The sequence below is a fragment of the Gekko japonicus genome, unplaced genomic scaffold (assembly GCF_001447785.1).
Source record: "Gekko japonicus isolate JY-2015 unplaced genomic scaffold, Gekko_japonicus_V1.1 scaffold663, whole genome shotgun sequence".
Lineage (NCBI taxonomy): Eukaryota > Metazoa > Chordata > Lepidosauria > Squamata > Gekkonidae > Gekko > Gekko japonicus.
In genome coordinates, this window is record NW_015170912.1 from 234,431 (window position 1) to 248,897 (window position 14,467).

The 14,467-nt window shown below is 47.1% G+C and overlaps 1 protein-coding gene across 1 annotated transcript; it reads left to right on the forward strand.

Annotated features, from left to right (window-relative positions):
* The first annotated feature begins 1,053 nt into the window (after positions 1–1,053).
* On the forward strand, positions 1,054–7,369 carry SLC25A4 (solute carrier family 25 (mitochondrial carrier; adenine nucleotide translocator), member 4). The gene is made up of 4 exons (XM_015418696.1): positions 1,054–1,288; positions 3,173–3,659; positions 6,334–6,474; positions 6,880–7,369. The coding sequence occupies exons 1-4, from the start codon at positions 1,178–1,180 to the stop codon at positions 7,035–7,037; spliced, it is 897 nt and encodes a 298-aa protein (XP_015274182.1). The 5' UTR covers positions 1,054–1,177; the 3' UTR covers positions 7,038–7,369.
* Positions 7,370–14,467: the final 7,098 nt, after the last annotated feature.

Below are 14,467 nucleotides of genomic sequence, written 5' to 3' on the forward strand. Positions count from 1 at the left end.
AAGAAGGACACCTCCCCCCTTTTTTTTCATTTCTGTTGGTTTGGCATTTGTTTGAGACATGGAAGTCTAGTCAGGAAGAGAAATGGTGGCAACCTGAATGAGAGTCACACTTACTAGGATTAAATCCTGTTTAGTTCAACAAGGTTTACTTATTGAGTTTAGGATAATAGTCACGTAGGGACAGGTAAGTGTCTTATCTCCACTTATCTCGATAGGCCAGGCTTGCCCGATCTCCGAAGCTAAGCAGAGTTGGTTCTGGTTAGTAGTATTTGTATGGGAGACCTCCCAGGAATACCAATGTCACTATGCAGAGGCACGCAATGGCAAACCACTTGCTAGTCTCTTGCCTTGAGAACCCCATGGGGTCGCCATAAATCAGCTGTGACCTGACGGCGCTTTCTACCCCCACCAAGTACCTACCACAGCCAGACTCGCTGAGATGTGCCTTTATTGTAATGTGATGGAGACCAGAGCGGCATACTAAATACCGCTGGCCTCGGACTGGGAAAATCCTGGATCCAAATCCAGGTTCACCCTCGATGCAGCTCACCTTTAGTTGAGTCACTACCCCAACGGACCTTGCAGGGTTTTTTGTTAATGATAAAGTAGGCGGGCCAGGTCCCGGCCCCCCCCCCCCGGTTCCTGGGCACAAAAGGGCGGGATAGAAGCGTCTTCGCGCCCACAAAGAAAAAGCGCTCTACTTGGGCGCCCTGGCTCTGCTATGAGCACCGCCGCCGCCGGGGGCTTTTTCTACGCGGACTTCCTCGCCCGAGGCAAAGGGTTAAGCGTCCCCAGTGCCACCCTGTGCTATTAATACCGCGAGCACATGCCGTGACATCGCATTCCCCAACAGGGCGCGCAGATAACTTTAATTTGCCCTTGCCAGCGTCCCTGGCTGGAGTCCCGTCCCGTCGAGGAAGCGCAGCATGGCGGGTTTGCCCCGGTGCCCTTTCCTGAGGAGGGGTCCCGACCAATGTCGACGCGGATCAGCCCCCGGCGAGCCCTTCCTCTTATCGCGAGACCCGGAGGGGTTATAAATAGGCTCCAGAGGCGGGGGGGCCCGCCAGGCTGAGCGCGGTGCGGTCGGCCTTTGGGGGGGCTTTGCTGGGTGGGGAGGTGCCTGGCGTGGGCGCGCTGAAGGTGAGGCAGAGACGGTGTCGATTGGGGTTGCTCCAGCATGGCTGACCAAGCCCTGAGCTTTCTTAAGGATTTTTTGGCCGGTGGTATCGCCGCTGCCATTTCCAAAACGGCGGTAGCCCCTATTGAAAGGGTGAAATTGCTGCTGCAGGTAAGGAAAATCGCGGCTGGGCGGAGGGGCGAGCTGGTATCTAAATCTGAAGGCGCCGCTGGGCCTCGTTCGGTTGCCGTTCTCCCAAAAGTCAGTGGCAGAAACTTGTTGGAAGTTGTCTAATAGACAGCTGTCTGGTCTGGTTACTTCCTGCAGCCTTGGGACATCGGCAGGTTAATGTTAATGACGACAATGTTAATGGAGATGGCTTTAAATGCAGCGGGCCCCCACCCCTTTCCCAAAGATGTTTTGTTACATCTCTAAGAGGGGGGGAAATCATTCCTTGTGTGAGGCTAGACGGAGAACACTGAAGTTTTAAGAGTTGCTCAGCCTCAGGCATTCTAGTGTGAGATGGGCACATGCTGCAAGTGACTAAATATGGAAACTCCACTTGTGGAGTTCTGGTTACACAAGACCAGCAGAGCTCTTTCCTCCCCATTCTGTTTATAGAACAGGCCTGCAAGTGCACCAGGCTAGGGAAGAAAGGCCACCAAATCTTGGGTGACTGGTTCATGCTCTCTCTTTCTCTGTGGTGGTGATTCCCATTAGAAGATGACCCATGGATGCTGCCATCCCATGCACAGTTACCTGGGAGTAAGCCCTATTGAACCCAATGGGACTTCTGTATAAACATGCACGGGATTGCACCTTCAGTCCCCTAACTCAGCCTTGTGAAAATGGCATTCAGAGTCCCGGCTGAACAAAATGGTTGGATTTATTAAGCAACCTTTCTGCTTTTAAACCATTCACGGATATACATCTGGTTTTCTGGTAGGCTCACCGGCTTGGTAGCTAAAAGGAGGTCATTTCAAGGACTTGCCGTCCTGAGCAAGGACCAGATGAATGGAAGGAGACCAGCTAGTCTATGCAGCTGCCTTCTCTACTGCAAATAGTATCGTCCCTCTCGTGTTGTATATGTCACCTTGGCAAAACTGGTGTCTGAGAGACAGAGGCAATCAAGATTGCATATAGTAGTAATTTTACAGGACGTCAGAGCGGAAACGGTCATTTATTTCGTGACTGGAATGAAGAACAGCTACGCTGTCTAGCTGTGTCCTCCTTTCCAGTCATGATGCTCACAGAGGTGACTGCGCGTTCTCTGTGCAGCTGTTGATATTAACCCCAAGAGGCAATGATCAATGGCACTGAATTTTGGGCATGGATAAGAAGACAGGTTACCTCCTGCAGCCTAATGTCAAATGTGGGAATAGCCAACACTGAGATGTTGTATGTAAGAATATCAGAACTACCCAGGGGTCGTTTCGTAGAAAAAGAGCTAGGAGAACTCATTAGCATAACTCATTCGCATATGCCACACCCCCTGACATCACCAGAAGTGTGTCATAAGGCCACACACCCCGCCACCAACGGACCGCCGCTGGCCTTGCAGCTCCACTGCCGAGCCCCATGAGGGGCCTGGCGGTGGACCTGCAAGGCCGGCGGGAGTGCAAGGAAGCCCCGCGAAGGCCCTCCCTGGCCCCAGGCAGGCAGGGGTGGGGAGAGGCGGGGAGGAAGCAACTTACCCTCCTTCTTCTCCTGCCTCCTCCTGGCTGAATGAGGGCTGGAAGCAGGGGGTGGGGCTTCATCATGTGCCCCGCCCCCTGTACCTCACCCGGGGGAACTGCGTTCCCCCACGATCCCCCCCGAAATGACCTCGGGAACTAGTCCAGCAGCTTATTTCATACAGCAGGCACCCCAGTTGCCCTGGAGAAGGCCAGCAAACAGGGCACAGAGGCCAAGGCCCTCCCCTGATGTTTCCCCGTAGCTCTGGTATCCAGAGGTTTGCTGCCGTTGATTACGGAGGTACGATGACAATGAGTCTTAATGACTCCATTTCTCCCTTGCCCCTCTCTTTCTCTGCTCCCCCTCTTCTTCCTTCCACAGGTCCAGCATGCCAGCCAACAGATCACAGCCGAAATGCAGTACAAGGGAATCATTGACTGTGTGGTGAGGATTCCCAAGGAGCAGGGCCTCATTTCCTTCTGGAGAGGCAACCTGGCCAATGTCATCCGGTACTTCCCCACCCAGGCCCTCAACTTTGCCTTCAAGGACAAGTACAAGCAGATCTTCCTCGGGGGCGTGGACAGGCACAAGCAGTTCTGGCGCTACTTTGCAGGCAACCTGGCCTCTGGGGGTGCTGCCGGAGCCACTTCTCTCTGCTTCGTGTACCCTCTGGATTTCGCCAGGACCAGGCTAGCGGCTGACGTCGGGAAAGGGCTGAATGAGAGGCAGTTCAGTGGGCTGGGCAACTGCCTTGCCAAGATCTACAAATCCGATGGCCTCAAGGGTCTCTACCAGGGATTCAACGTTTCGGTCCAGGGCATCATTATCTACAGAGCAGCTTATTTTGGCGTCTATGACACGGCTAAGGGTAAGGAAAGGGCGGCTTCGATAGAACAGATGAACACAGAACCACAGAGTTGGAAGGGGTCATACAGGCCATCTAGTCCAACCCCCTGATCAATGCAGGATCAGCCTAGAGCATCCCTGGCAAGTGTTTGTCCAGCTGCTGCTTGAAGCTGCCTTAAACTGAATCAGACCATCGGTCCACCTGGGTCAGTGTTGTCTACTCAGACTGGCAGCAGCTCTCCAGGTCTCAGGCTGAGGTCTTTCACATCACCTCCTGCCTGGTCCTTTCAACTGGAGATACCAGGGATTGAACCTAGGACCTTCTACATGCCAAGCAGATGCTCTTCCACTGAGCCACAGTCCTTCCCCATAATAAAACCTGGTCCCTCAGGTTCAGTATTGTCTGCTCAGGTTGGTAGCAGCTCTCCAGGATCTCGGGTGGAGGTCTCCTCCTATCACCCCCTACTTGATTTTTTTGACTGGAGATGACAGGTATTGAACCTGGGGCCTTCTGCATGCAAAGCAGATACTCTCCCACTGAGCCACAGCCCTCGTAACAAAAGGCAGTGTAGACTCTGCACTGGCCCAAGCGACATTACTTACTTACTTATATTTATTAGCTTCTATGACCAAAGGTCTTAAGCTCAATTATAAAAGATGAATATACAACATTAGCCTGCCCAAGTGACATTGATACTGGAGACATTGTAAAACATTTCAGCATGGTTCAAAAACTGGATCCTTCATCATTGTATGGGTTGATAACTTTGTAGACTTGAGATGAGACTAGTGTTTGTTTCCCCTTTCTTGGTTGGGGGGGGGATAGAGAAGGAGAAGAACCTTTAAGTATCACCTTTCTTCTGAGGAATTCAACCTGAACTTATATCATGAGCGGCCTTTGCATAGTACATAGCAACCTGCTAACCTGATAGGAGCATGTGACCTTTGGAGCTCTTGAGAATTAAGTCATAAGGGGCTCAGAAGCTGAATAATTAGGAGGAGTACTTTTATTTGCTGGTGTAGGAAAGGAGATATTCTTGTAATGCCCCAGATATTCCAGCCTGATCTTGCTCTGTCCTCCTGTGAGTTCCCCAGCTTCCTTCAGAAAATGCCGTGCCTTCCATAGTACTCCATCACATAGGCATGGTTTCTTTTGAGATGGGAAGTACAGTAGGAGGGGGGGTGGAGCCCAGGAGCAAGCCAGCCTCCTGTGGTGCTTCAAGCCAGTGTGGGTGGGGCCGCTTGGCTCAGAGAGCCAGTTTGGTATAGTGGTTAAGTGCATGGACTCTAATCTGGGAGAACCGGGTTTGATTCCCCGCTCCTCCACTTGCACCTGCTGGATGACCTTGGGCAAGCCATAGTTCTGATAAGAGCTGTCCTTGAAAAAGTGCAGTTTCTGTCAGAGTTCTCTCAGCCCCATCTACCTCACAGGGTGTCTGTTGTGGGGAGGGGAAGGTAAAGGAGTTTGTAAGCCGCTCTGAGACTCCCTTGGGTAGTGAAGGGCGGGATATAAATCCAATCTCTTCTTCTTCATCTTGCCAGTGGTGCCAGAGATGGGTGTCAGTTCATGTAGTGCTTCCTTCTGCATAACCACGGCATTGGCAATGCATGAAGAGGCCATAGGGTGGTCCTACACCACTGTCGGTGCTGCTGGTTAGGTCTCAGCCAAGTGGCTTCTGTAGCAGAGCTTGGCTCTGCTTCCTCCTGCTAGTTATACTCCAGGGCGGGGCACCCAGTGGGAACTTCCTGTGTAAATTACATGGGCAGCCTGACTTCGGTAGGATATCCTGCCTGAGGTTGACAATTCTCTGGCCAAGCACATTTCTTCATGGCCACAGTTAGTCCTGAAGATCTCAAAGGAGCAGCAGTCCTCCAAGAATAGTCAGTAATTGCTGGATTTGACCTTAATTTGCATCTCTGGTCTACCCTGGAGTTTGCTAGGTGACTTTGGGGCAGTCATTGTTTCTGATTAGTCAGATTTCACAGACTGTCCATGAGGACACAGTGGAACAGCCTACTGGAAGCTGCCTTGAGAGTCTTGGAGAAAGGGTGGAATAAAAATGTATTTGATTTGGCAGCTTTTGTCTGAAGAAGTGTAGACATTTAACTTTGGGAGGATTTGGAGTTTAAAAATTTCTGGCACTGGTGACTATATAACTGACCACTTTCTAGTGAAAGCTACAAATTCCAGGCACTGGGAAATCATGGTCAACGATGCACTCTTTTGCCTTGTGAAGGAGAGAAGAAGAAGAAGAGACTGGACTTATACCCCACCCTTCACTACCCAAAGGAGTCTCAGAGTCTTTTATAATCTCCTTTCCCTTCCTCTGGGGCTGAGAGAGCTCTCTCGAGAACTGCCCTTGAGAGAACAGCTCTGAAAGAACTTGTGACTGACCCAAGGTCACACCAGCAGCTGCATGTGGAGGAGTGGGGAATCAAGCCCAATTCTTCCAGATTAGAGTCTGCGCTCCTAATCACTACACCAAACTGGCTCTGACTAAAAAACTGAGTAAAAGCTTCTGCCCTAAAACTCCGGTGCAGCTGAAATAGAGGAGGTCTGCTCCAGGAGTCATGTAATACAAGTTCCTGTGAACTCACTGATACCTTTTGAGCAAGACAGTAATGGCCAGGTGCTTCTGTGAACTGTTTTTCCTTTCCCCCCAAAAAAACTTTCTCCCTAAACCTATTGCTTTCAGGTATGCTGCCTGATCCAAAGAATGTGCACATTTTTGTGAGTTGGATGATCGCCCAGTCTGTCACTGCCGTAGCAGGGTTGGTGTCTTATCCCTTTGACACAGTCCGGCGTAGAATGATGATGCAGTCTGGCAGGAAAGGAGGTAAGGAGATAGCTCTTTTTTAAAAAAATAATGGAACAACTGATTTGTTAGCTGAGATGTTCAGAGGTCAAGAGAAGTTGAGACACTTACAGACTGAGTGCCTTCCCTTTTAAGAAGCAGATTTGGAGAGGGTGCCATTTGACAGGCGACTGTCAATTAATGCAAGGTCATGATTTTCTAGGTGTTTGTTTCAAATCCAGTATTCATGGACAATAATTTCCATCACTAGCAGATGGGGGTGACCCACTTGAAGACTTTATCTGCATTTGGGGCTGGGGGGGACATTTGGCTGCAGCGTGATTTATATGAAGGCTAGAGAGACTGAGAATAATTTTGCACTGGCATTTTTCACAGAGAAGGTTCTTGAATACAAACTGACTTACTTGTTCACAATGTTTTCCACAGCTGACATTATGTACAAGGGCACAATTGATTGCTGGAAGAAGATCGGAAAAGATGAAGGAGCCAGGGCTTTCTTCAAAGGTGCCTGGTCCAACGTGTTGAGGGGTATGGGGGGTGCTTTTGTATTAGTCTTGTATGACGAGATCAAGAAATTCACCTAAGAGATTCAAATGGCTCAGTAGGGTCATTCTCTGTTTTGTAACTTATGTTCATGTGGTTTAATCAGCAACTAAATATTTCCTAGGGAAATGGAGATGGCTATTGTAGGTCAAATCCAGTTCAGAAATCAGGTTGATGCATTGTAAGATAGGCAATGGTTGCCCATTAGATCAATTACAAATTTTGTATGGAAAATTTAAGTGCCCTGTGTATATACATATATTTGACAAATCTCATTAATATATTCCTATGTTTTAAAGTGCATTTCTTGAAGACTGCTTGTTGCACCATACCTAAACTAAAAATGTGAATTCAATAAATATTAAGTCAAAAATCCAATTTCCCCCCTTCTTCCTATAATGATATTTTTTTTGTACAGGCAATTTAGAGGACTGTAGCATTTTGAACACGAAGAAATTTCACATTTAAACAAAAACAGCCAAAAAAGCTCAACTTTAGAAACATGCTGATGGCTTTGGAACTATCTGAAATCAATGTTGAAAGAGATCTTGGGGTTATAAGCAGATAGCTCAATGAAAATGTCAGCCCATTTCACAGCAGTGAAAAGGGCAAATTCCATGCTGGGGATTAGTAGGAAAGCGATTAGGAATAAATGGGCAAATATTGTAATGCCCTTGTACAGAGCCATGAAGCTGCCTCATTTTGAATACTTTGTACAGATCTTGTTGCTGTATCTCAAAAAGAACATTGCAGAGCTGGAAAAAATATAGAAGAAGGCAACCAAGATGATCCAAGAGGTTGGAGCGCTTTTTGCTATGAGGAAAGGCCAGAGAGTCTGGGATTTCTAAGTTTAGAGAGAAGAAGGCTAGGGAGGGGACATGATAAAGGTTTATAAAATTATGCAGGGGGTGGAGAAAGTGGACAAAGGGAGATTTTTCTCCCTTTCCCATAATACTAGAACTCAGAGCACCCAATGAAGTTGATGGGCGGTAGTTTGTGACAGAAAAAAGCCCTTATTTTCTCAATGAGTAATTAAATTATGGAATTCTCTGCCAGTGAAGGTAGTGATGGCCATGTGCATAGATGGTTTTAAAAGGGGATTAAGCAGATTCATGGAGGATAGGCCTATTAGTGCCTATTAGGCATGGCTAGTAAGGGGAGCCACCATGTAAACATCTGAATACCAGTACTAGAAGCCAAAAAAGGAGGGGGGGAAGCCAGTGTACAATGCAGGAAACAAAAAAGAATAACACACAAGCAAGTAAGCAAGTATATAATGATCAAATAAGCATAACAGCAAGTATAATATAAATCAAATAAACATAACAAGTATGATATAAATCAATAGGCCAAAGTGCAATAATAAATCATAATAGAAGCAAGTCACAGTCTTTCCATGTGTCTACTCCAGCATAGAAGCAATATCAAAGTCCAAATTGGAGTGCAATTCATCAAATTTTCTGAGCCATAAAAAGCCGACGCGTAATCCAGATGCCTGTTGCCGCATTTCGATTAATTCTTATTCAAGCATGGCTGTAATGGGACCCAGTCTCAAAAGCTGGCATACCCCCACCTGGACCAGGGGGCTGGCAACTCTATGCAAAAAGTGTAACCAGCCCCCCATAAAAGCTCTCCATTACAGCCATGCTTGAATAAGAATTAATCGAAATGCGGCAACAGGCATCCGGATTACGCGGCGGCTTTTTATGGCTCAGAAAATTTGATGAATTGCACTCCAATTTGGACTTTGATATTGCTTCTATGCTGGAGTAGACACATGGAAAGACTGTGACTTGCTTCTATTATGATTTATTATTGCACTTTGGCCTATTGATTTATATCATACTTGTTATGTTTATTTGATTTATATTATACTTGCTGTTATGCTTATTTGATCATTATATACTTGCTTACTTGCTTGTGCGTTATTATTTTTTGCCAGTGGTGTTCTTTTTTGTTTCCTACCAGTACTAGAAGACAACATCAGGGGGGGAGGTCTTGGCCTCTGTGCTCTGACTGCTGGCCCTCCAGTGCAACAGGATGCTGGCCTAGATGGACTGGTCTGATCCATCAGGGCATTTCTTATGTTCTAGAGATGGTCCACAAATTCAATTACTTTTTTGGAGCAGCAAAATGCAGAAGTCAGATTTTCCAACATAAACAGCTATGCTATCCACAATGGGACTTTGACTCTCTTATAATTCAAATCCTGCTAAAAATGAAAGTTTAATGGCATCCAATGCAGAGATGACTTAAGTCTGGAATAATGGAATGTAGGCAGCAAGATTTTTTGAGTGCTTGGGGTCTCTGAATTTATTAAACTCCTGGGAACTTTTCAGTAGCTTATGGATGTGATATGTACCAAATTGGAGCAGCTGGACCCTACGGTAGATTTACTCTATGGAGCTGGACTATTAACATCCATGGAGAGCTTTTATGGGGGGCTGGTTACACTTTTTGCATAGAATTGCCAGCCCCCTGGTCCAGGTGGGGGTTCCCCCGCTTTTGTAGGCCCCTCCCTGCCTGCAAATGCCCCGGAAAGTGACGTGATGACGTCACCCGAAAGTGACATAATCACACCACCAACATCACATGGCAATGCTCTAGTTTTGGGGCAAAACTCTATGGTAAATTTGGGCTCAAAACATAGAGCTTTGCCCAAAAACTAGAGCATTGTTGTGTGATGTCGGCAATGTGATGACGTCACTTCTGGGTGACGTCATCACTCACACGTGGCAGAAGATCCCCCTGCTGAGAAGAAGGTAGGATCTGGCAACCCTATTGTTGCATGATGACACAGAGCTTTTGAAATCCAGAGGTATTCTTCAGAAGCAGCATGAAAACTGCTATTCAAATAGAGTGCTCACTCAGGCTCTGGGAATGTCTAAAGGTCGTACTGTGACCATTAAACATATTTTGGTTCCTGCAGAATCATCAACATTTATTGCTTTGAACATTAACCACAGCCCTCCAGATTAAAGTCCTTCAAGTTTGATCTTGAAGCTTGACTGCACCACACAGATCACTCTGATGCATTTTCTTCTAGGTTTGTAATAAACAGGATGTTTCAAGAATTCTGAGCCACACATTGATGGGGGGGGGAGGCATAAGAGCATTCTGCTAAACTAAGTGCCTCTTGAGGCTTAATAATAGCAATGTACAGCACATTCTAGTCTAAAACAAGATGTGAGCAAATTATGAGCTATTATGCTGATGCACAGCTTTTCAGCTGTCCTAGTTTCTGGGGATCCTTCCCTAATGTCACATTAGAAAGCTCTTCGCTAATTAGGAACTGTGGGCATTATTAGAAAGGGGTGGGGAAAGAATGTAGAAAAGCGGCAACCAACCATTTTTAACTTCTGAATTTAAAAAAGGACTTTAATAAAGAATGAAGTCATTTTCCCACCAGCCCTTGCCAGGGGGGGTGGGGAATAAAGACAGATGCAGCTTAGTGTGATACACTGTTATGCTTGGACACCATCCACCTAAAGTTAAGCACTTGTTGTTGTTCAGTCGCACAGTCGAGTCCGACTCTTTGTGACCCCATGAACAAGATCCCGCCAGGCCCTCCTGTCTTCCGCTGTCCTCTGAAGTTTGCTCAATTTCATGTTCGTTGCATCAATGACACTGTCTAACCATCTCATCCTTTGCCGTCCCCGTCTTCTTTGACCTTCAGTCTTTCCCAGCATCAGGGTCTTCTCCAGTGAGTGCTCCCTTCTCATTTGGTGGCCAAAGCACTTGTAAGACCCATTAAATTAGAAGGAGTTAAGCAAACATTCACATTCTCCCACTGAAGTCAGTTGGGAGTCCAGAGAGCTTAACAAGATGCTAGACCTCACTAAAATAACCACATTAGATACTAATATTTTGTTACTGATAACAGTAACCATGGGCTAGTAAATGAATGCAGCAGAATTAGGTGATTGAATCTCACAAGGAAGACAGAGGATCCCGTACCCCTTCAGACTGTAGGTAGGTCATACAATTTTTCACCAGTTCCCCGTGTACAGAAGGGGAAAAAACCCAAGGACATCTGTAAGAGGGGTTCATGCCAAGTCTAGTCCCTGCTACAAAAGCTTTTTACAAAAAAAAATTTTTTAGATCTTTATACTCTTCTCTCCAGTGAGGATGCAAAGCAGCTTACATCATCCCACCCCCTCCATTTTATCCTCACAACAGCCCTGTGAGGCAGGTAAAGCTTTCTCACTTTATTCCACTGTTTATGTCAATGCAAAGTAAAATAGAAATCCATTGGCACCTTAAAGACTAATAGCATTTATTCTAGCATGAGCTTTTGCAAGTCAGAGCTCACTTCTTCGGGTGCAGTGGAGATATGCAGATGCAGCCTCTATAAGAACTATCATAGCTATCTTGTAATCTTGCATGGTTTAAATGTGAGAGAAGTAAGTAAGCTGTGATAGAAGACCATCGGGTTCCTCTAACAGTGGAAATCTTTGATCATTTTGCTACATAGACAGCCAGATTACCAGTTTGAATGCTCGTGACCTTTGCACGACTGCAAATACGTGTTTGGCTCTGTAAGATACCTCCATCAGCTAAAAGGGTGGAAATCTCACAAAGTAGAAGTTATTTTATTCCAGAGAAAACAGTTTTTAATTGCAACAGTCTGCAGATTTTTACCATTGCTATTATTTCCTTAAAAAGGAAGACTACCTTGGTATCTTGGTAAAGGTTTTCCTTGCTTGAAAGCTAGTCGAATCCGACTCTAGGGGGCGGTGCTCATCTCCATTTCCAAGCCGAAGACAGTGCTGTTCGAAGTAGTTTCCGTGGTCACGTGGCTGGCATGACTAAACGTCAAGGTGCACGGAACGCTGTTACCTTCCCACCGAAGTGGTACCTATTTATCTACTTGCAATTTCTTGCTTTCAAATGGCTAGGTTGGCAGGAAGTGGGCCCAGAGACAGGAGCTCACTTCGTAACGCAGCACTCGGGTCTCAAACTGCCGAACTATAGACCTTCCAGTCTGCAGCTCAGCATCTTAACCTTTGAGCCACTGCAGCCCTCCCTTACTAGAAGCATACATTTCATCATTGCTTCCCCCTTTATCTACAAAATCAGTATCTGCTTTCCTAATACCCCCAATAACCCGGTTCAAGAAAACTGCCTGTTCTTTTAATTAGCAGAAGATATACGCCAGAGGTGCAGTAAAACTGAAGTTACAAAAACGAACAGCAAACCAAAGCCCCAGAAGGTGACAGAAAGGGAAATTAATGAATATATTTTTGACTAAATAAATGGCATTTCACAGAAAGGAAACTTGCTGTGCAGACAACGCAAGGCAAAAACAGTAGCTTTATCTCCCTGCAAGGTGAGCAATGACTTGCTCCAAATGAAAAGCTAAACTGCATGGAATTTTTTTTTATTAAATACAACCAAGAAACAATAAATAGCTGAGAGAATCATACCCAAACCTAAAAAACATTCCCAATCAGCCTTGTGTGCTTTGGCTGGTGCAATGCTCCCTCTAAGCTGTGGAGTGAGCAAAAATTCTACTTTGTGAGCTACCGGCATTAAAGTTGTGAGCGAGTGATCTGGCTACAGCATACATTAGTTTGCTCTGGAGCCATCCTTCCTGAGCAAAGACAAAAATGTGTGAGCCAGAGGCTAAAAAACTGTGAGCTAGCTCACACTAGCTCATCTTAGAGGGAACAGTCTCCAAGGTCTCAGACAGAAGACTTCCACAGGAGTTTCTGCCTGATCCTTCGAAATGCAGTTGCCAGGGAATGAACCCAAGACCTTCTGTGAGGCAAATGCTCTACCATGGAGCCATGGTCCCTGTTCCTTTGGAAGACTTACCAGACACAAAGCATCTAGAGGTCCAGTATGGGCATTTGGGGAACTGCACGGTACAAGCACGAGGCAAAATCATGGAGGAGCATGGAGTATTTGTGCACAAAGTTTTCACTTCCTAACAATCTGTTGAGTTCACCACCACCACCCTCCTGGGAATGTCTTCTTTCCTCAGGTCCATCTTGGACTTAACAAGAAGAGGTGTCCATCCAGCACCATTGTGGAGACGATTCTCTTCAATGCCACCTTGTGAGCATTGTGAGTAAACTTCCAACTTACCACCACACATAAATCTGCTACATTTATGTCTACAAAAAGGGAGCTTCAGCTATCCCCCTGCTATTATGCCCAACTACAACAGATGTTTTATCAGTGTAAGAACTGCTGCTGTCTTGGTTGTTCCCAGTTTGATAAAGTCACATCTAAATCCCCCACTGACCTGGTTTCGGAAGCTAGAGTGGTTCTGTTTTGCTATCCAACCATTTAATTTGAGCAGAGGTTTTGTGCTTTATTGCAGTGATGTGGGAGCAACCAAAATGTAAAGAAGCCCCATGCTGCTGAAATATCGTTTAAATCAGACCTTAGATGCCAAGGTTCAGATAGAGGTCTGTGGATAAGGAACCCCAAGGGGCAGCCGCATATGAACAGCTAAGCAATGCTCCCAGTCCCCTACCCACACACCTCCTTTGGGCCTACCATGGTGGCACTGAGCTGCACTGGACACGGTGTCTCTCCATCGAACCCGGCAGCCATGGGGGTGAGCATTGGGGCCCCAGACAAACATGGATGCCACACACCAGGCAGTTAGGTGTGTTGGGGCCCGACTGAGGCAGCTGCCAGGGAACAGGAGCCACTGTGATGGCCATGGACTAGGTGGCAACACACACCCGGCCAAACCCCTGCAACAGGTGGCAAGCATCACCAGCCTATGTTGCTGACGCTGTGGACCAACTACAGCTTCTGTGGTCCTATGTATGCTGGGCATCATAGGGTCCCCAGCAATGCTCCCTCTAAACTGTGGAGTCTTGGGAGCAAAAATTCAACTTTGTGGGCTACTGACATTAAAGTTGTCTGCATTTGGCTACTGCAAAAATTATTTTGCTCTGGAGCCATCCTTCCTGAGCTGAGATGAAAATCTGTGAGCTGAAGGCTAAAAAACTGTGAGCTAGCTCACACTAACTCTGCTTAGAGGGAACACTGGCTCCCCAGTCCCTGGGGAGGAGGACACAGAGGGAGGACTTGATGTCTTTGGATGGCAGCGGCTCTGCCCTGGCAGACAGAGGGGGCAGTGGTGGAGCAGCCACCCCTGGGCCAGGTGTCATGGCTGCTGGTGGCTCAGAGAGGATTCTGGATCCCCGGGCACGGGACCCTTGTCTGGCACAGCTCATCCCACCCACCCTTTCCTCCGTGTGGGTGGCAATTGAGTGGGAGTGGCTGAAGAGCGTTGCAAGTGGTGGGAAGCCTTTTCCAGGGAGCAATGGATGGAGCGGCTGCTGGGGGGCCTGTCTGAGTCCTTCAGGGCCTCTTTCCCATCCTTCTGCTGCGCCTCCGGGGGGGGGGGCCCTTGCAGGTGGCCACATGGTTGGGGCACCTTTTCCCCATTCCACTACTGTGTAACTATCCTATTAGGGAGGTGACTAGCAGCAGCACAGGTTTGCTC